Below are 21,852 nucleotides of genomic sequence, written 5' to 3' on the forward strand. Positions count from 1 at the left end.
ATATATATATATATATATACTAAAATAAACTACTACTTATTACTAATACTATTATTCCTACTTTGCGGTTTTTCACTTAACGCGGGTCTTCAGGGTACGGATCCCCTGCGATAAACGAGGGACTAGTGTTTACATAAAATTGCTTCGTCAGCTTAGATTATTACAAAAGTAAGTTTCTAATTATTTTGGTGTTTTCTGTGAACTTTAATAGAGGGACCGACAACCGTCAAAATCTCTTCTGGGATTATTTCATGGTATCCTTTTGGAAATACAAGCCTGCAAGCCTTAAAAATGTCACGTTATATCAAAGTTTAGCCAAATAAAAATGTGCAAACCTTGATCAGCTGTAATCCTATAAAGGCAGCACGCTTTTCTTATGCATATCATGCCACGTGAAATTGCACATTTGTATCTCAAATTAGCAAAAACTCAGCTAAATCGCTACAGAGGACGTCGATGTAAAGCTCGGTTGTTGATCTTCTCCTCGGCAGACACACACACACACACACACATGCACAGATACTCAACTTTAGGCGAGACAATGGTGTGAAAAAATAATCCTAATTACGCTGGTGCTCGTGAGGAGTTTCTGCTGGGTGTAGATAACATACTGTCCGCTTGAAGGGGTTTGAATGGGACTGAGTGGGTGCACAACAATCCTTCTGCTTTAGTTATTGCTGGTACTCTTAAAGTATCACAGGGAGGACGGGACGCTGTCTAATGCACCTCATAAACCCTGAGGGGAATACAGGGCTAATTTAGTCAAATGTCCTGTAAAAGTGAAGGACAAGGCCACTTGTTCCTCACCTTGAGAGACGATGACTGAGCGTGTCGCACATTCAGCCACACAGAGGAGCGAGAGCAAACAAACACAGGTCACCATTAATCATTTCAGCTAGATCATGTCTCCTCAGAGCGCTTACCGTGACCCAGAGTCGACTTTAAACCACAGCATCGAGACTGCACCCGATTCAAAACTCGCCCCAGGCACTGACAAGTCTCCTGTCCACGGATCATCCACAGTCTGAGTTTTTAACTTGACTGGAACTTTTTTTTTTTTTTTATCGCTCAGAGAAAAACACACAGATGCAGTAGAACGGGCTCAGAAAAATAAATAAATAAAAAGTAAACAAGACCGCGGAGAGATAAAGTTTGGCTCTGCATCAGTTGTTGTGCACAAAGGAGGAAATTTTGATGTCTGCTTACACCAAGCCAGCCACAACATTATGACCACCTGCCCACTGTGGAGGGACGGTTCCTTTTTTGCCACCACAAACAAAAGAAGCTACAACATGTGGGATGTCTGATACTGGAGGAAGGAACAGATGCTAGCTCTCCACAGATGCAATCAGTCCACAGACAGATTTTCTTTTCCTTTTGTACCTTGCATATCATCTAACAAAAAAATTAAAACTCCTTTGTGTTTTCAAAAACGTGCTTAAACTAAAAAAATAGAGAATTACACACTTTAAACGTTGGTTTTTGAAGCGCAAAGAAAAATACAAAATAAAGAAGTTGTGGATCCTCACAGACTGCATACTGTTTGTTTAGAAGTCTAGGACCCAGTTTATAGATAGTCCTAGTGTGAGTAGTTTGTCCATCAGGGTCTGGGGAATCATGGTGTTGAAGGCAGACGTGAAGTTCACAAAAAGCATACGGAAGTAGGAGTTCTACTGCTCCAGGTGGGTGAGAGCAGTGTGGAGCACAGAGGAGATGGTGTCTTCTGTGGATTGATTCTTGCAGTATGTGTACTGGTGAGGGTCCTCGTTGATGTTCATGGTTGTTTTGATGTGGGTCATGACCAGTCTTTTGAAGCATTTAGCAACTATCGGGGTGAGTGCTACTGGCCGGTAGTCATTCAGACCAGTGATTGCAGAGCTCTTAAGAACTGGGATGATGGTGCTGGTCTTCATGCAGGTGGGAACTGTTGCCAGGGTGAGACAGGAGTAAGATGTCAGCCAGCACCTTGCAGAGCTGATGGGCACAGTCTTTCAGCACCTTCCCTGGGATAATGTCTGGGCCATTATCCATGCTGCTGATCTCATGCTGCTGTATTCATTCATACCCATCTACTCACTACAGACTCATGTTCATTCTGCTGTTTGAACGTTCCTGTTCAGTGCCCTGAGATTATGTCTGTTATGACTTGGCATTATATAAATAAATTGAATTGAACTGAATTAATATACTGTATTATTTGGCTCTGCAGAGGGAGGCTGTGACTGTGGGGAGCAGCCTTCCTACCACCTCGGACCTCTACACATCACGATGCAGGTGCTCCGCATCATGGAGGACTCCACTCATCCTGTACACAGTCTGTTCCAGTTCCCCCTCCCCTCAAGCAGGCGGCTGAGGAGCATTCAGAGCAGCTGTCAGACTGCTGAACTCAAGCAGGACTTCATTCAGCCTCATCCTACCTTTTTTTTTAACTCTATTTATTTATGCGCGTGCACATATATGTGTCTGTGTGTGCGTGTGTGTATATGTACCAGTATATATATTTATACTCTTTTGTATTTATTTATTTGTTAATTGTTAGGCTTCTTGATCTGGGACCTGAGTTTGAATTTTGTAGCATAAACATGCACATGTGACATGGTATGACAATTAAAAAATCCTTGAATCCTTATTTACATTATTAGTGTTTAGCATATATCTTAGATCTTTTAGCATATTGTTTAGTGTTCGCTTAGCCTATATTTTAGCGTATACAGCATCTTAGATCCTTATATACAGTCTCTTTTTATACTTTATATTTTTGCTATTTTTGGGTATAATTGGGACCCTGAGTACACAATTTTGTTCCACCACATGTACCACATGTGATGCGAATGACAATAAATGAACTTGAACTTAAATGCAAGTCAATGGGGAGATATGCAAAAACAAAAGTTTGTGCATAATGGAAGTACAAATTTACACGAGCACTGTAAAGTGAAGACCACCTCTCGTACCCTCGTCTTCAGTGTGTGGGACCCACCACATTTAGCCAGTCCTGGCATCCCAGCATGAGAGGCTGCTGGCACGCCGCTCGGCTCCTCTCACACCTTGCACGCGTTTACGAGTTGGGTTTACTTAAATTCCCTTCAGGCTTTACACAGATGGCGTGATCCCTGATTATTTGGGATGTTTTTTCCCCTCCAGGTTGGATTTAAAAGTACAAAATTTCATATATATATATATATATATATTAAAAAAACTAAAATCCTATGTCAGTAGGGCAGCTTAGGATAAATGTCATATCTCCCCCCTGAAGACAGAGGAGATGTGTTTACTGGGTAACTTTGTGAAAGTCACCGCAGCCCAAGCAGAAAGGTTAGCAGCGGGGTTAGTTTGTCCGCGGCTGACTGCACGCTCGGGATGAGCCTCCACCAACCTACAGAGTGGAATCAGGCGAATAATCTTTGCTTTTCATCACTTTTTTCTTTTACCTTTCCTCCTTTGTTTTTTTTTTTTTTTTTATATATCCAGTTTCTGCCTCCCTTCATTCACCTCCCCTCTCTGGGGAGTAAAAAAAAACAATCTGTTAGGAGGCTGAGAGGCCCCACAAATTCTGATTGTGTTCAGCATGCTCCAGTGCTTGCGTACTGCTGGGGTGTCCTTGTAGAGTTGTAATCTAAGTTTTAATCTCGAACACGAGATATATAGATATTTTTTTTTTTTAATTCTGTACAATACAGAGAAGTGTTACTTACAAAAACTGTGTTCATATCTGATATTTGAAAGCAGAAAAAGTGTGCAATGACTTGACTGATGCAGAATAATTACAATTTCCAACAGAAGAAATCAGAGCAAATAAAAAACTTTAAGCAGACTTAATGGTAAATTGCCGTTACGGCATCCCATTGTCACTGCTAAGGAAAACTATTAGGCCTAAGGACAGCAGAACTAGCCAACAAAGATCACTTGATTGCAATGCAGGCCATTATCATCTGTCTAAGTCACCGGAGAATAATATCTCTCCACATGCTAAGCCTGTTGCTAACTCGGTAGAATAATGAGTCGGGGAGGGCAGCAGTTCCTGCTAATGTCTAGTCCTGTCATTAGTATTTATTAGATGCCCTGCGTGCATTATCAAAGCCATTTAAAAGTTTCTAGGTAAAGGGAGGAAAACAAAAAAAAAAGTTTGGCTAACCTCAAATAGAGACTGCACCATGAACATCAGCACGCTCATGCTGCTTCAGGAAATGTTTGCATTGTTTTGGTATTTTTGCAAAGATGTTGCTTTTCTTGTTTTGCTTTTAAGTTTTCTCTCTTTGCACTGCAATTACGACTCTCAACTAGGCCTGCCACGATAACGAATTTTGCTGGGCGATTAATTGTCTCAGAAATTATTGTGATAAACTATAATATTGTTTGAAATTTGACAATTAGTAATTATTGTCAAATTTTAAGAAGAAATGTTGGTTAATTGTTTTGCATGTAGTACCTTTTTTTACCACTGGATGGGAATACAAGACTGTTTGAACTGAAGGATGGATAGTGTGGGAGCGAGCAGCGTGTCTCTAAGAAAAATGGGAGGGAGGCCCCTTGAAGTGTCATGGGCTTTCTCTCCTTCCTTTATTCGGTTCTCAAAATGGCGGACGCTCAGTGTGGTTTGAGCTCTTTAGCATAACCTTTTTCACACAAAGATTTTAATTTAAAAAATCAATGCACAAGTTCTCAGATTGTTTTTGCAGAGAAAAACAACTTTATAACCGAAGGCACGGGTTAGGCCTGTCGCAATAAACAACAAATTAGTTAATCGCATGATGAATGAAAATTGCCAACCTTATTTTCATTTACTGGCTTTATTGTTTCTTCGTATCTCTCTCTTTCTACTGAAGACACGGCTCAACTCTGGTGTTCTTCACTGACCCCTCTCTTTTCTATTTAAAATCTATTTTAAGGATCCAAAATCGCGTTTTTGGATCGTTAAAAGTAGCTAAACTGAGAAGCTAAGCTACAAGATAAGCTAACAGGCCGACCTTGGGAATAAACCTACCTCTTGTCGAGCTCCAAAATTCACGGTTGAAATCCATGCCTTCTTGTAAAAAGTTGTTTTTCTCTGCAAAAAGTATCTGACAACTTGTTTACAGATTTTTTATTAAAAGCTTTTTGTGAAAAATACTATGTTAAATAGCTCATATCACCGAACATCCGCCACGACACCATGTCAGCCCATGTCACATCAAGGGCCCTCCCTCCTATTTTTCTTAAAGAGACACGCTGCTCAACTAGCCATCCTTTGGGTCGTATATTTTTATACTGCCATCAGGTGGTCAAAAAAGGTACTACACTCCAAACAAATCAAATTTTTTTCCAAAAATTTGACAATTAATTATTGCTAAATTTCAAACAATATTATCGTTTATCACAATAATTTCTGAGACAATTAATTGCCCAGTAAAATTTGTTATCGTGACAAGCCTAGCACAGGTATCAACTGTGAATTTTGGAGCTTCAACAAGACGGAGGTTTCTTCCCGAGGTCACCATGTTAGCTTAGCTCGTAGCTTAGCTTCTCAACTTAATTGCTTTTAATGATCCAAAAATGTGATTTTGGACGGTTAAAGCAGATTTTAAAGAGAAAAGAGAAAGGGAGGGGTCAGTGAAGAGCACCTGAGTTGAGCCTTTAGTCATCCAGAGTCTTCAGTAGAAAGAGACAAACACAAAGAAACAAACTTGATAAATAAAAATGAGGTTGATAATTTTCATTTATCATGTGATTAATTGATTTATTGTTTATCGCGACAGGCCTAATCTCAACAGATAAAACAAATTGGTACTGACTAGCTTCCTGCTAAAATGACTGCTGTGTTAAAGAATCACTGGCTGTTTTAAGATATGTGTGAGCAAGAAGAGTCAGTTCTGGAATGTCTCAGGTGCAGAAGGTTTCAGGGCCATTCGGTGACATTTTGTAAGTTTTAGAACTCTTTAAATGCTCATTGGCTCAAGCTACAAACTCTGAGCAACAACACAGCACACTTTGTCACAAGATTAAACAAGAATCAAAGTGAGACTAAAGTGTGGCTTTACTGTATCCTGATGCACGCTCAATAATCCAGGTAGAAAAATCTAAAAGAGTTAAGTCAGGTCTTCTGGATGGGTTCAAAAAACAGGAAATCGTAGAAACGCTAACAAGCCATTGTTAGGCTGATGGTCCTCCTTGATCATGTGAACAGCCAGTTTCAAAGTCAACAACAAACTGGTTGATCCACTATGAGAAGGTGCTATTTATAAGACTGAGCTGAATACAGCTCCTCAGACTGAAGAAGTCTTTCGGATGAAAGACGAAATGTTTCTACATTTTTGGTTTTTTTGGAACCCATCCAAAGGACCTGACAACTTATTTTAGATTTTTCTACCTGGATTATTGAGCATGCATCAGGATAATCATTGGATCATCTACAATTGATTCGGTTTTTGCTGTCAAACCAATTCAAGATGGCCACCACAGCTAATTAACTCAGCAGAACACACAAATGTCTAGAACTTAATGAATGTGACAAATATTGGGTTAAGATTTGGTGTGGCAGTAGCTGAAAGTCATCCTCAACATGCAGTCTGAGATCTAACAAATTATGAAACATCTTTGTTGAGAATTTTTTGAATGCAAGGAGAAAAGTTTTAATTTTACTTCTAAGAATATGTGAGTTCTTTCTGTGTGGAGCTTGTTTACTGTCTCTGTATGAGGTTCCCTCCTGCTGCCTCTGCTTCCTCCCACAGTTCATAAATGTGTTTAGTTATCGGGCAACTAATATCTCTTTATGTTTAATATAAAGTACAACATACTGCCAGACACAGGCTAACCTCGCTCACTTCATTTTTTTTTTTTTTTTTACATTACTGATAAAACAGAAGTGTGGATTAGTGGTTTGCACTGTTGCCTCATAGCAAAAAGGTCCTGGGTTCAATTCCTGCTTTAGACCTGGGGTCATTCTGTGTGGAGTTTGTGAGTTCTCTGTGTGGGTTTTCACCGGGTACTCCGGTTTCCTCCCACAGTCCAAAAACATGCACGTTAGGTGGCCTTCAGGCCCACGGTTCCCTTGCAAAGAAGATCTGTGATCGCAGTGGGAATTGCCTGTTTAAATAAAGGTTCAATTATTAATATTTATTTTTTAAAGGAACACAACAACATCTACATGTTTTGCATTAAAGTGGAGTAAATACTATTTTTTCCTAACAATCAATTTAAAAGTAATGCTCATGCTTATCGTTAATCTCCTTCATTACTAATAAGGCTATGATGACATTAATCTAAAATATATATTTTAAATCTAAAGTTTACAAGAACTTATGCTCGTTAGATGGTCTTCCTCAGCAAAATAGGCAAACAAACTGGAAAACAAAGAAAAAAAAAAAGATTTGTTAAAATTTCTCAAAAACTCACCTGCACCCATCACCAAACTGTCAATATTATCAATAATAATATCATCAACTATTATTAACCCTGTTGTACCATTAGAAATTCCTCAAGCTGGCAGACAAATACAGAACTGTGCAAAGGATTCAGTGAGATAAAAAAATGATGTAAAGCCAAAATGTTTTCATAAATTTACATTTTGATTGCTTAGTTTAAGCAGTTAACAACATGCAAAGTGAAAGAACAGAAATAAAATATATAAATCAAAGCCTACAACAGTGTGACCATCATTTGTCTTGAAAAGATCAAATCTTCTACGTACATTTGCACAACATCAGGGATGTTAAGCGCAGACTCAGGTGTGTGCTTAACTGTTTACACTGTACTAATCATTTTCACGTGCAGGTTGAATGGAAACAAATGACTGAAAACTGGATGAGGAACTGAGACGAGGTTGTGGAAGTCACAAATCAGACAAGAAGGCACGACTGAGCCCAGTATAAAGACACAAGGTGGTTCTACCACATCAGCAGAGTCTCTCCCAAGTGAACATTTCAAAGCAGACTGGGGTTTCAAGAGTTGCTGTTCATGCACTTTGGAAGAAGTGCAAAGAAACTTTCAGGACTGTAGATGCAGGCGCTGGTCAACGAAACTTAGTACGACAGAAATAAGACACACCGTGCTCACTTCCATTTAAAAACAGACGATAAGAAATATAAAAAAACCCAGAAAAGTAGCAGCAGGGACCGGACTGGTGAGTGAAGTTTTAAAGGATTTGGCTGCAGCAGCTGGAAGATAGTTCGCCCAGCAGCGAGTGTTACAATAATGAGCTTCTGTAGGCAACAGTGAAGCGTGATGGAGGGTTTTATACAAGTTTAGGACTGCAGTTCTGCAAGTCAACATTTTGTTTTTTTTCGTCTTTCGGCAAGAGACACAAGCAGGTCCTAATCCAGCGTGCAGTATAATCAGGGAGACATCGAACTGGCCACTAATATATCCTGCTCCAGGACAGCAACTGAAAACATCAACTATCGTCATTATTTAAAGCCAAATAGTGAATCAAAATGAAATAAAATGACAATAAAAGGTTTAAAGCTCAAGAAATCATAAGCTGCGGGTTCAGTCAAAGCATACAGATGACACACACACACACACACACACACACACACACACACACACACAGAGCTAAAAATATTAAAGGCTGCCTTAGAAATGACTTGCTTTAAAGACTGACAAACCATTTCTGACTTCAAAATTTGACCTTGTCATTGGCTGTTCCATTTAATGATACTTTGCATTTTTATTACTGCCAGGGCGTGGGAAAGTGTCAGAGAGACTAAAATCTTTTGAAAGAGTCAAAGTAGAGAGAAACAGCTTCAGACTCACTGTATCTGTTTGATCGACTGCAGCAAGCAAACTACAATCAGTTCCTTCTGTGTGCAGGGATTATTTTAGGTTTTTGTTGTTAATCAACGTTGTCTAACGTCTTTATTTTATATGAAAATTGCCAGAAATGTTGAAGCTTAATGAATGTCCAACAGTGAGCTTCATCTTTATTCCTTTAAACTGATGACTGCACAACGCTTCAACATGTGGAGAAAGTTTCATCGACGAAAAACTAAATTCATCAAACTGAAGGAACGAGCGCCAAACTCCAAAAACTCTAGCCTCTCTGTTAAAGATGATTATCACCTGCAGCTGAAAGGTTAAAGAGAACAAGATCTGTCACTGCATGGATGTCATCATCTTCTCCTAGCATTATCTAAGAGGGACACACTGCCCCCCCCCCCCCAACGGCACCCCCCAGTGAAGGTCATGGCTGAAAATAAAATGAATTATAAGTAAATTAAGTATTTGCATATGACCAGTTCACTCCAGTTGGAAGATACATCGTCTCCCACCTAACCCCATGCCGTGCCCATGACCCCCACACCCTGGGATTTTTTGAGTTTGGACTGGCTACATTCCCCAAATGACTTCAGGCATGATTTTGTTTGTTTTTGTTTTGTTTTCTTTATTTTGTTTTCTTTCTTTCTTTCCTTCCTTCTTTCCTTCTTTCTTTCTTTCTTTCTTTCCTTCTTTCCTTCCATCCATCCATCCATCCATCCATCCATCCCATTTCAGTTCAGTTCAGTTTATTTATATAGCGCCAAGTCACAACAAAAGTCATCTCAGGACACTGAACAGAAACATTCATATATAAAAATAATAATTTAACATTATTCATCTGAGGAGCAGACTGCTTTGAGTTTAACTCCATCACAGAACTCTCATCTTGAGCAAGCATGAAGGCGACAGTGGAAAGGAAAAACTCCCTCGTGAGGAAGAAACCTTTAGTAGAACCAGGCTCAGGACAAGTGGTCATCTGCTTCGACCGGCTGGGTTTGAGAGGAACAGATACACAATGGCAGGTCAAGAATCACATGTTAAGACAGAAATATTATCAAATTAAAACTTTTCAATTTTAACAATTCATTTAAGGAAATGAGGTCAATTTGTCCTACAGTAGTAACAAGCCAACCCTAACTACAGGATTTATTAAAAAGGAAAATCTTAAGCCCAGTCCTAAAACTGGACAATGTGTCAGCCTCATGGACAGAAACTGGAAGTTGGTTCCACAAGAGAGGAGCCTGAGAACTGAAAGAGCTTCCTTTCATTCTGCTTTTGGAAAAAAATGGAACCATGAGTAAGCCTTCAGTCTGAGAGTGAAGTGCTCTGTTACGAAAATATGGAACAATAAGATCTCAAATATAAGATGGAGCTAGGTTGTTGAGAGCTTTGTAGGTTAGAAGTAAGATTTTGAATTCAATTCTGGACTTGACATGGAGCCAGTGGAGAGAAGCTAAAACTGGAGAGACATGATCTCTCCCACTAACTCCAGTTAAGATACTGGCAGCAGCATTTTGGATCAACTGAAGACGTTTTAACAAAGTATTTGGACACCCAGTTAATAAACTATTGCAATAGTCCAGTGTAGACGTGACAAATGCATGAACCAGTTTTCTGTATCATTTTTAGATAAGATGTTTCTAATTTTAATGATATTACGCAGGCACCCATCATCTCTGTACATGTTGTATAACACAATCATTGTTCCACATTTAATCTATTTCATTGATGTTTGGGGGAAAGCGTGTAAAACATTTACAAAACCTATTTTTATTTTACAGAAAAGAGCTGTAAGAATTATCACCAGAAAGCATTACAGTCACCCATCAAGCACATTATTTTATCAACTGAAGTTATTGAAGTTCCATGATTTGGTAGATTACAGTATTTTATCAGTTATGTATAGGGCTCAAAATAACACATTACCATTAAATACCCAAAGAAATTTTGTTAAAAGACAAAGTTGTTATAATCTTAAGGGGATAGAAATATTTGTCAAACCAAAATTCAGAACTAGTCTGAAGGGAAGGTCTACCTCAATCCAAGGAGTTGGATTGTGGAATGGTCTAGAGAGTGATGTGAAAAATGCCAAGTCAATGTGTACATTTAAGAAAAAGATCAAAACTGAATTGTTAAAAAAGTATATATGAAGTAGCTTAGTGTGTGTTTTGTATTAGAATTAGAAAAATTAGAAAGTTATTCATTTTGTTCTGTTACTTGAAAATTATTATGATTGAAATAATTGTTTGAAAAAAGGGGCAGATAAAATAAGATTTTTTCTTCTTTCTGCTGCCTTTCATTTTAAAACTTTTGTATCTTTTTTTATATTGTTATGGAATTGTTTTGTACTTTTTTAAAATGAATAAACTTTATACCATACCATCTTTGCCCACTTCTTCCTTTTCGGGTCACAGGGGTCACTGCTGCCCATGTCCAGCCATCATTGTACGAGAGGTGGGGGACACCCTGGACAGGTCTCCAGTCCATCACAGAGACAAACAACCAATCACTCTCTCACTCACACCTAGGGACAATTTAGAGTTACCAATTAGTCTAACATGCATGTTTTTGGTCTGTGGGAGGAAACTGCATTACCCGGATAAAACCCATGCATGCACAGAGAGAACATGCAAACTCCACCCAGAAAGGTTCCCCAGCCGGGATTCGAACAGGCAGCATTCTTGCCGAGAAGCAGAAGCTTTACCAACTGTGCCACCGTGCTGCCCATATTCTAGTTTTGTTTGTTGTTAACTAAAATAAATAAATCAAGCCGATATTGTCCGAGCAATAAAACAACAGTGATGGTGTTGCACTGTGGACTGGCCCAATACCTGAGCGAAGGTTAGAGACCTTGTTGTTGGAAATAAATGAGAGAGACTGCAACAATCAGAGTGTATTTCATCATGTCTGAGTTGGAATTTGAGATGTTCAGTCATTTAGAGGTCAAAACATTTGAAAGAGGAACTTTAATTTGATTAAATGTCAAAAAATATTGTCTGTGAAAAAGAAATTATTGTCTGACCACTCAAATCTGTAATGGCTGCTGCAGTCACCCAACCCTAACTGACACCTGAACTTTAAGCCCCCAATCAAAATGAAAAGAATACTAAATTATTTCTCTAAAGCATGTAGCCTTAACTCAAGGCCAGAGCTAAAAAAAATATATTCATGTTATTGATCATCACCTTCCCAACATAGGAACATTGTTTGCTGGAAAAATACCTTAGGAACTACTGAAGAAATGAACTGATACGTTCAGAAACTGACCATTGAATGCACATCTACAACTGAATAACTTTGGTTTCAAGATGGCTGCCACAGGTAAAAACTTTCCCCAACACAAAAATAGTTCTAATACCGTCAACATCAAAACTGTCTAAATAAAGAATGAATGAATGAAAACTTCAGAAACTTTGAGTTAAAATACGATTTGGTAGTAGCCGAGTCATCATCGATGACTTGAAACACCACACATTATTATCAATGTCTGACCAAAATGGCTCCAACTCCATTTCTCAACACAAGACCACTTATTTTAAAGCTTAGGCATGAAAGACAGCAGGCAAAGTGCACGCCTTCAAGACAAGGTAGGCCTTCAATTTAATACAATTTGATAAAATCATTATTTTGTTGTGAGTTTATTATTTTCAACCACCAAGTTGATGACCTAAGAGCAGAAAATTATTTTTATTTTCTGCAATTCACGGGGCAAAAAATACTATTTGTCCAACTGCCAGAGGCAAATAAGCAATCTGTTTTTGTATTTGCTAACCAACTTGTACTATTTTCTTCTACTTGTGAATGTTCTGCAGCCACCTCACTGACAGAAGCAACACTAAGGTGAAGAAATACAGCTGTTAAAGGTATAGCTGACAACTGCTGAAGCACTGAAGGGGAAATAAATGCATGGAACAGGTGAGGACGGTGAGAAAATGATAAGGGGAGAGAAGATGATACAAACCAAAGGGTGTAAGTAGGTGAGGGAAGAGGGTGGATGTGAGGATGATGAGGAACTGGGTATAAAAGACAGAGGAGTTGTAACGAGGACGGGTGGGAAAGACAGGTTGTGAAGACCAGGGGAAGATGAAGACGCGGTGCCCCCTTCAGCGTGGCGGGGAGCCGTGCGGCTGCTCCACGCCTGTGATTATGCATAAAGCAGCCAGGCTGTCAGGCTCCCGGTCCTCCGCCGCCACCGAGCTTTATCTTGAAATCCCGGTGATTAATGGAGGCGGCTCCGCGTTCTGCATGAAGTAGGTGGACGAGGAGCGATAAATCTTAATGAGCTATCTGCTGTCCTTATATTAACCGAGAGTGGGGGATACAATGCACGGGGCCACTGGCTGGGCGCCTCTCCTTTAAAATACGATAACGAGGGTGAGATAGAAGGAGGGCGTGTGGCTTTTCCTTCCTGTCGCTTCGCATGATCCACTGCTGCTCACCTCCTGTTTTCCTGTTCGAGCTCGAGCTGCACTCCTTCTTAACGGATGCCCACCCTAAACAACGTTAAGATGGTGGAGTCAGGAGGCTCCGGGGCAACACGAGCACCTCGCACCTGCTGCCGTCCTGAAATTAGATGCTCGACTCAACGTCATTAATACACAAAGCCCCATGTGGACTCGTAGACCAAGGTTACAGCGTTGCACGTATTAATTTCAGAGAATTACCTGCACGTTTCAACCTCATTAATATATATTTTTTTACGTTTTCCCAGAAGGTTGCGCGTATTCTCGTTTCCACTGGAGCAAATTAAGAAATGTCATCACACAAGCGCGTTTTACATCCCGAGTTAAGCCTGTTTTGGATTCATAATAACCCCAGTTCTGCTTTAGCTAATCCTGATGTGGATAGCTTGAAGATAATCGCGCAGCACAACACCGCAGTGATTCTAATTAATTTGCCCACTGCTTTGCACGCACGCTGATCTGAGTCAGCACGTTGAAAAGTAAAATTGTGGGGAAAAGAAAAAGAACGCACATCTCTTACTTAGTTTGTATTCCTTTCTGTCAGTGCTCTTTTTTTTATGTAGTCGTGATGATGTGCACTCCAGCAGAGTGGAGATAGAGACTGAGAGAAGGGGCAGAGAAAGGAAAGGCGAAGGTTTAATTAATGTGCTGGCTATGATTAATGGTCTCCATGTGGCTATCACAAACTGGTTGGGTTTTTAATAACTGGCCTGTCACGCTAGCAGTACGTTCTAGTGGTTAAATGAAAATAAATATTTACACATTGCTAATACTTTAAGCTGTAGGTGCACGTTTAACGACCAAGATTGTATCTCCCTTTAAATAAACAGAACGAGTGCACAAAACCTGAAGACTTCTGCTAATTCGTTGATCTGTCGTGTCTTTGCTTTTGCATGCAGAGCAACGTGAGTGAGCAGAGAGGTGGCGGAGGCATTATGCTCAGCCCAAACATAAACAACCACAAATGTGTAATTAAAATCTAAGCGAGGCCAAAGCATGAATAAGGCAGATAAGAGAGATGGAGCGGTCGCAGTGGAGCGAGGACGGGCTCCGCGCTGGATGGGCGGCCTTTGCCGATCTCGCCGTGGCAAAGTAAAACTCTGATCTTAACTCAGCAAGACATCTTAATTGCATTCACTAGCAGCTCCACAGCAGCGCGGTCCCCAGATGAAGGTTGATGTGAGCTGACTGGAAGATGAACTTCCCGGGGCCAGGAGGAGGCGGCGGCGGCTGTGTGTGTGTGCGTGTGTGGACGACAACAGTGGACTCATATTGTGTTTGTGTCTAGAGGTGTGTGCGAGTTTATGCATTGCATGAATCTTCCTGTGTGTGTGTTTTAAGGGGCTGTGTCTGACAGAAAAGAGAGAAGTAGAAGGGCACTGAGATGGAATGAAGTGTTAAAAGGATGTTTGACATGACAAAAGAGGTGTGGAGCTGTGGCTCAGGAGTGCGGCAGGTGCCCCTGCAGATCAGTCTGTGACTCCCTAACTTCAATTTCAACTCCTCAATTTTAATAGAATGGGGAAAAAAAACAAACCCATTGCTTAACATGAGGCCTGACCGCAACACAGCTACAAACAACAGCCTCACTTCTCGCTTACGATGGAGCTTTAGGGCTACGCAACGAAAAAATAAACAAAAGCCATAAAGTTACGAGAATAAAGTCGTAAGAGTTATTTGGCAGCTCTCGTGTTTTGTTTTGTTTTCTCCCCAAGTTGGATCCACGATGCAACCTGTCAATCAATCCAGTAGGCGTGTCAGCAAATGACCAATCCAAAGCTAAAATGAGTCGTAATATTATCCGAACTCCGACACGATAAAGCAGGTTTTACCGCATTTTAACTGAGGTAAAATGAAGAATGTTGAGAATCTTGTTAAGTTATACTTTGGTACTGGTTTTACAAATAAGGAGATACTTAATCTGTGAGCACATCAACATCAGATTATGATCAGTATCATGACGGGCTGCAGCAGCTCTCTGCAGGTAAGGAGCATTTGCTGACACGCCTACTGGATTGATTGACAGGTTGCGTCATGGAGCAGACTTGTGGAAAAAAATTAATAAACGAGCGCTGCAAAAAAAAAAAAAAGCCTTGTACAACTTTATTCTTGTAATTTTATGGCTTTAGTTTTATTTTTTTCATAGCGTGGCAATGTGTTATTAATTTTGTTTTAGCGTGGCCCTAAAGCTCTGTCGTACTCGCTCCACGCCGAGCTCGGAGAATATGCTCAAAAACACAATTTGGCCCCTGTATCAGATGCAGATCTGCAGGAATAAAGAGTGGGGTTTGAAATGAAAATTCGTTTTCAGCCGTGAGCTGCCTTTAAATGGTGTTCAGCCACATTTGCAATGAGCGAATTCATCCCTGCTGAGCTGGAAACTAGCTTCCCTTGGCTGATATTCATCAGTGCAACCATCGATTTTAATGACTCGGTCAATAGACACACACCACCTCCACTCTCAGCATCTTCCTCTCTTTATCTTCATCAGCTTCAACCTCCCTATCTCTTCTAATCTCACCTCCTCCTGTGTACGGCCCCCTTGTTCTTATTTTTCTTTCTTTTTCCTTTTAAGGCGTCCTCTTAAACAACAACAGCGTCAGTCATGTCGAATTCCCGCATTTCTGCAAAAGCGGGATCGCTCGTGGCGGCTGCAGATGTTAGGCAAAGAATCTTGGCGAGAATATGTTTTTATTGAGATAAGAATCAGCGTTTGAGAGAAAAACAAAGAGAAGACAATAAAAAGGAAAGCAGGGGGAGCGAGCGGCGGTGAGAAAATTAACCAGTGAGAAGGAGTTTGATTTGTGCAGACATGACAGGCAGGTATTATGAAAAGCCCCGCTGTGGATGGAGAAACCAGGTAGGCAGATCACAGCCAGGTGACTGGAGGATCGCAGTAGGTTATGAAGTTAAAGCTGCCTTCCAGCAGCTCTGTGTAAACCCACACACACACATGCATGCTCACACACACCGCACATGGCAACTGCATTCACAAACACACATTTAATATATACTGCAAACAGAAATAGGTAGACAGACACACAGACGGACTCAAAGAGAAGTGAAGCGTGTACTTTTTGATGTACCCACCGATACAGAGCAAAGACAAATTGCTCCCTTTGAAGACAAAACCAAATCAAACGTAAACTGTGATTTCCGTCACCGTCATCTTGACTTTAAGGCTGACAGTCTGACAAAACATCCACCAAGTCACACCCAGGAAGTTAGGCACGCATGTAGCCGCACACACATGGATACAAACGGCCTGTTTGTGAGGCTGAATTAAAGAAAAAGCGCTTTTCTTCCCCCCTCTGAGTTTCAGGCTGTTACCATCAAAAAGCCACTAAAGCATCTCAGCCCGTCAGTGCTTATACCAGCGTTCTGTCAGCGGGAACTTTTGTTTTGCAAACGACTGCTCGATCGCTTCTGAAAGCCACCAGATGTGAGGTACTGGTCAACATAACGCAACATATCCTCATTCCCAAATGTCTCCTCGCTGATTTCTGGTCAAGAACCCCTTTGAGTCCATTTTTAAACACAATGAGAATGGCTTCATGGCCAGAGCAGCTCTGTTCACTTGTCAACAAAGACCATGATTTATAGCTTTATATTTGATAGTTTTTGTTCTTCTACATTGGTACCACTGGGCAAAAGGACTGATTTTCAAATATATGCAATGTACATATAATGCTCAAATTCAAAGAATTAATGTAAAACCCTTTAAATAAAAAAAAAAAACAACAACCGTGTGAATACAGTTACTTTAACATCAAAATCATGGAGTGAGCAGCGGTCCTAAATCTTAAAGTGAAATGATCTCAAAGACTGAATTCCTTATGGTGCTTTTCTGGGTAAGCATCACTTACCCAAGCCCACAGTCTTTCCATTATACAAATAAAAAACAGAAGAAAAGAAAAAACTACTTGGGAGCATCTCAGCATCTATTTCTGCTAGTGTAGTTTATTTTGAAAGGATTTCATAGCAGACACTATGTTCATGAGTGAGCTCAGCTTTTCTGGGATAATATGTGCATCCTCTTCCATGTTGATCAGTGTTTAATTTGAGCCGGATCCTGCCGGAACAGGATCTGGGAACGCTCTTAATTTGACAGGGTGTGTTCTGGTAACCTTCTGCTTGGATCCGGTAACTCTCAGGCTTACTAATAATAAAGTTATGAACAAATATGATTGCCCTGAATGAATAAAACTTATATAGGATATGTAAACTGAAAATAATTACATAAACATTCATTTTAAACACAACAGTCACTTAGGAGCATACGAGATGCCCCTTCAAGTAGCACTTCTGCCTCTACCCTTAAAAAAGTCTCCGCCCCTAGTGGGGTGAGTGAGTGCCAACCCAGCTAACCTGACATGGGCAGGAGTCCACAGGCAGACACCATGAACAGACAAAGGTAGGCACCTGGAGGTTTCACATGTAGTCAGACAACAATGAGCAGGGACAGTGTTGGGCTCTGAACTGTATAAATGTAGGTAAACATAGATGTTTAACAACACGTTAAAATGCACCAAAATACAGGAAATCGCATAGACTTTATTCAAAATTTTCTGGGGGAGGACCCCTAGACACCCCCCACCACCAGCCCACCCACTATTTGCATTCCGGCATGGATCAATTTACAAATTAAGCCCTGATGTTGATCCATTGGGCTGGTGAAAAAGATATAAAATATAAAAATTCCCAGCCTGCAGGATTAGCAGCAGCTCAAGTCTCTGCCTGATGTTTGTTTCAACACACGGTTGTTCAGCTGCAGGACTTGAGATGAGTAAACTTGAATTCATTACAAGTCTCAACTGTGTGGATGCAGTCACTTTAAAATCAAAATCATGAAACAAGCAGCGGTTCTGAATCTTAAAGTGGCACTCTCAAAGACTGCTTTCTCAGCTTTAAACGGTTGTTTAAAACCACTAAAAATACTTAAACGGAAAAGGTAGCTGCTTGACGGACAGGGGCTGGGCAAACTGGTGGGGTTTGGCTTAGATATAAAAAAATTTAAAAAATCAAATAAGTGCCAACAAATCGGAAGAGTTTTTTGCTTAAAATGAAATTGCCACTTACGTCGATATGGAAAAAATACAGCTTCTGCTTCAAACTACACAGAAATGCTTACTATGAAAAACATATTTGTGTTCCCTCCTTGTTATGGCAACACTTTCCACAACTCTTGCATTATCAGCCTGAAAGACTAAACTTCTTAAACCAACACCTTAGCTTTACTTTGTAACGTAAACCCTAAAAACATTAGGGTTTCTGATCAACGGTGATGAGCTGGGACTGAAAACATGAATATCCACAGATATCCCAGATAATGTTAAATGCTTAAACACCAACAAGTGTCTGAAAACTCGCAAGGCTTTGAAGAGAAGGACAGAAAAGCTTAAAGAGAACATTAGAGCAGGACAGTTACTGCAGGCCAGAACGGTCTCGGTGGCATTATCGTGATTACAGAAGAAAAGTATTTATGTCCGCAACGCAGTCGACTAAAAGATCTTATCACAACAAATTTACTGACTACCATTTAACCCATTCCTGCAAGACCTAAGTCTATCCAATACCAATCAGGATTATTCCCGTATAACTGATGTTTAAAAATACTGTCATCCAATCAAACTTAATGTGTCTTTGACCACAAAGATAAATACGTTCTGACTTGTAAATGGATCGTAGGTCTATTAACGATAGAGGTAAAAAAGTTTGGATTCAACGGGACAAAGCAGATGAGCCAATCTAATTTTCCACTTTCCTTTCTACCTTCAGTCTCATTTCGAGGTATCACAGCCAGCCCGCCCCTAACTAAAATAATTGCTTTTTTTCCTCCTCTTCCCAATCTACAAGTTCATTTGGAGTCATTTTATTGATCAAAATGAGTCAGGTAAAAGAAAACAATCTAAGCCGAAATTAAAAGCTTCATTAAATGTGAAAATTGGTTGGGGAATTGCGAACATCTGTTTCGAGCGTGCAGCCTGCGTCATAAACTGCAAGGTTAAAGCAAACAATTTATGGCTCTGCAGACTCGGGGGTGAGAAGGAGCTGTGAAGCAACTTCACAAACACAGCGCAAGTCAACAAGGCGTCAAATGATTGTAAGGGAGATGTGAGGACAGGGGTTGAAAGCTCTTCCTGCCTCGTGTTTAGTGCGACTTGCGTGCATTGCAGCTCGGTGCGGCGAAAAGATTAACCTGACACAGTGGAAAGCAATTTCCGAGCACAGTATTACAGATGTTGCTGTGGTATAGGAGTTTAGAATCAGAAGAATGGTTCGTAGGAGGTATGGCTGGCTTTACGTTATACCCATCTCTTATTCTTCAGGTGCACGGTTCTCGGTGACCTTGGAGCAGCTTTGAGGTGAATTGGTTTCTGGTTGCAAACTGCATCTCAACAACTTCTTGCTTGGATGTTTAAAGCCTTTTTTATGAGGGCTGGCATCCAAAATTGCTCTGGTTTAAAGACAGAGGGCAGAGGCCTATGTGTTTCATTCCAGCAAAGCCCCGCATAAGGGAAAGGTCACCCGCGATAAAGCTATGAGGACATTGATTTGGTAGCAAACAATGTTCAAGCTTGGATTCTCTTTTAAGCTCGGGACCAAACAAATCTGCTTTGATTTGGCCTTGAAAGGCATGCAGTATATAGTGATTTTATTTTAAAACACACAACAAAAACAATGTCTTGCTGTTCACCAAAGACTGTCTGCTTACCTTTGGGGTGTCCCGGGTCACTGAACTCGTACTTCCCACTCCCGACTGTCCGTAGCATTTGCAACCCATTGGGACCGTCCTGATTGTCTGCAGCAGTAGGCTGGGCATGCACCAGTGCTGCCTGTCCGTTGGTGAGGGGCAGAGCGGGGGGCTGGAGGAGGCTGGAGTGAGAGGTCAGGTGGCCATTGCCCATGATGCTGTGAGGGTTCGGATGAACCACCTGGTTGGCTTGGGCAGCGAGGGCGGACGGTGTAACCGTTGGCTGGGCCGACACGTAGGGAGGCTGGCTGGGCAGGCTCAGCACCATGGAGTGCGGCTGCTGAGTGGACTGAGGCGTGAGCTGGAAGTGGGTGGTCATGAGGGGATGCTGCGGGGCCATCGGCGCCTGGATGGACGGGGTCACTCCTATGATGGGTGACTGAGCTGTGACACTGTGGCTGAACGATGGAGGTTGAGGGAGGGTGTAGGTGTGGGGCAGGAGACTCGGCTGGCTGACAGCTGCGACCGGTGTGGCCCAGTTTGGTCCTGATTAATAAACAAAAGTAATAAATAAAAAGATGAAACGGTCCATCAGTCTTTGTGCCGTTCCATCAGTTTAACAATTGCTTTTAATGTAATCAATATTCGAAACCTTGGACTTAATTTCCATGAAATATCAATGTTTTGTAGAACAGAATGTCCATTTATTGTAAGATATGTAACAATTTATATATTCTGAATATGTATAAAATTACATTAAATGGTAATTAATAAATTATTTGAGTTCGATTTTTTATAATGAATTGGAAATACAATATTTTTAAATCAACACACCTAAAATTCAATTGTTTTATTTCATGTAACACAGATTTACTTTTTTTTTTTTTTTTTTTTTTACAAGTGTGTAAGAATTTTTATGGTATGAATGTGAAAAAAGTTGTTTAACCAACTGTGTTTGTAGTAGCATGTCTAACTGACGTATCACATTTCTGTTTTATGACAAAATGTTCATTTTTAGGTGAGAAGGTGACAGCTGGAATGCAGTTTCTCTAAATCTAATTTGGTGATTTTCTTTTGATCATATTTATGCACAAGACTTTTTTTTGTGAGAATATGTGTAGTTATATTTATTTATTATTTGTCTAACATACATATTTTGTTCCACTTTTCAAAAGCTGACATTTCTTTTAGAAATAGTTTTGAAATATTTTAGTTTCAGCCAAACAAACGCTTCAGTAACCTTGAAACTGCACAATACCCTGAAAGTTATTTAGAAACTGTAGAACTGTTGTTCAAGATAGAAACAAAGCCAAGTAATATTAAAGAAAAGCAGCTTATTGTTATGCTTTAACCTACTACAAATGCTCACAGCTGTCAAAAAAACTAAAAAAGTGTTTAGAGCTAAACTGAAATGTGTTGACAAAAGAAGTATGTCCATGTAGGAAAAAAGATTCATACCGCAAACATTTGTATTCATTGAAGGAATGCTCATCACCCGCTGACTTGCATGATAAAGTGGGAGACATGCTGGACAGGTCTCCCGTCCATCAAAGAGACACAGAGACAAACAACCATTCACTCTCTCACTCACACCTAGGGACAATTTAGAGTTACCAATCAGTCTAACATGCATGTTTTTGGTCTGTGGGAGGAAACTGGAGTACCTGGAGAAAACCCACACATGCACAGACAGAACATGCTAACTCCACCCAGAAAGGCCCCCAGACAGGATTTGAACCGACGACCTTCCTGCTGAGAGGTGGCAGCTTTAACAACTGTGCCACCGTGCTGCCCAGGTTGTCAGATATATTTAAAAAAATTATAGCATAGAAAGTCCTTTGAAGGGCATAAATAAATTAACTTTATTAATATAATTAGAACTTTAATACATGTATGAACACCATAAATTATTATTATTATTAGAACTTTAATCCATGTATTAACACCATAAATTATTATTAT

General features: G+C 40.3%; 1 protein-coding gene across 1 annotated transcript in view; it reads right to left on the reverse strand.

Moving 5' to 3' along the window:
* LOC119418463 (kelch-like protein 29) overlaps positions 1-21,852 on the reverse strand; it is a 405,803-nt gene that overhangs the window by 192,498 nt on the left and 191,453 nt on the right. Inside the window, exon 5 of the mRNA XM_037685752.1 lies at positions 19,912-20,436. Coding sequence (XP_037541680.1) covers positions 19,912-20,436 — 525 coding nt within the window. The remainder of the gene's footprint in view (positions 1-19,911; positions 20,437-21,852) is intronic.

The sequence above is a fragment of the Nematolebias whitei genome, chromosome 12, assembly GCF_014905685.2.
Source record: "Nematolebias whitei isolate Nwh7 chromosome 12, NemWhi1, whole genome shotgun sequence".
NCBI classification, from domain to species: domain Eukaryota; kingdom Metazoa; phylum Chordata; class Actinopteri; order Cyprinodontiformes; family Rivulidae; genus Nematolebias; species Nematolebias whitei.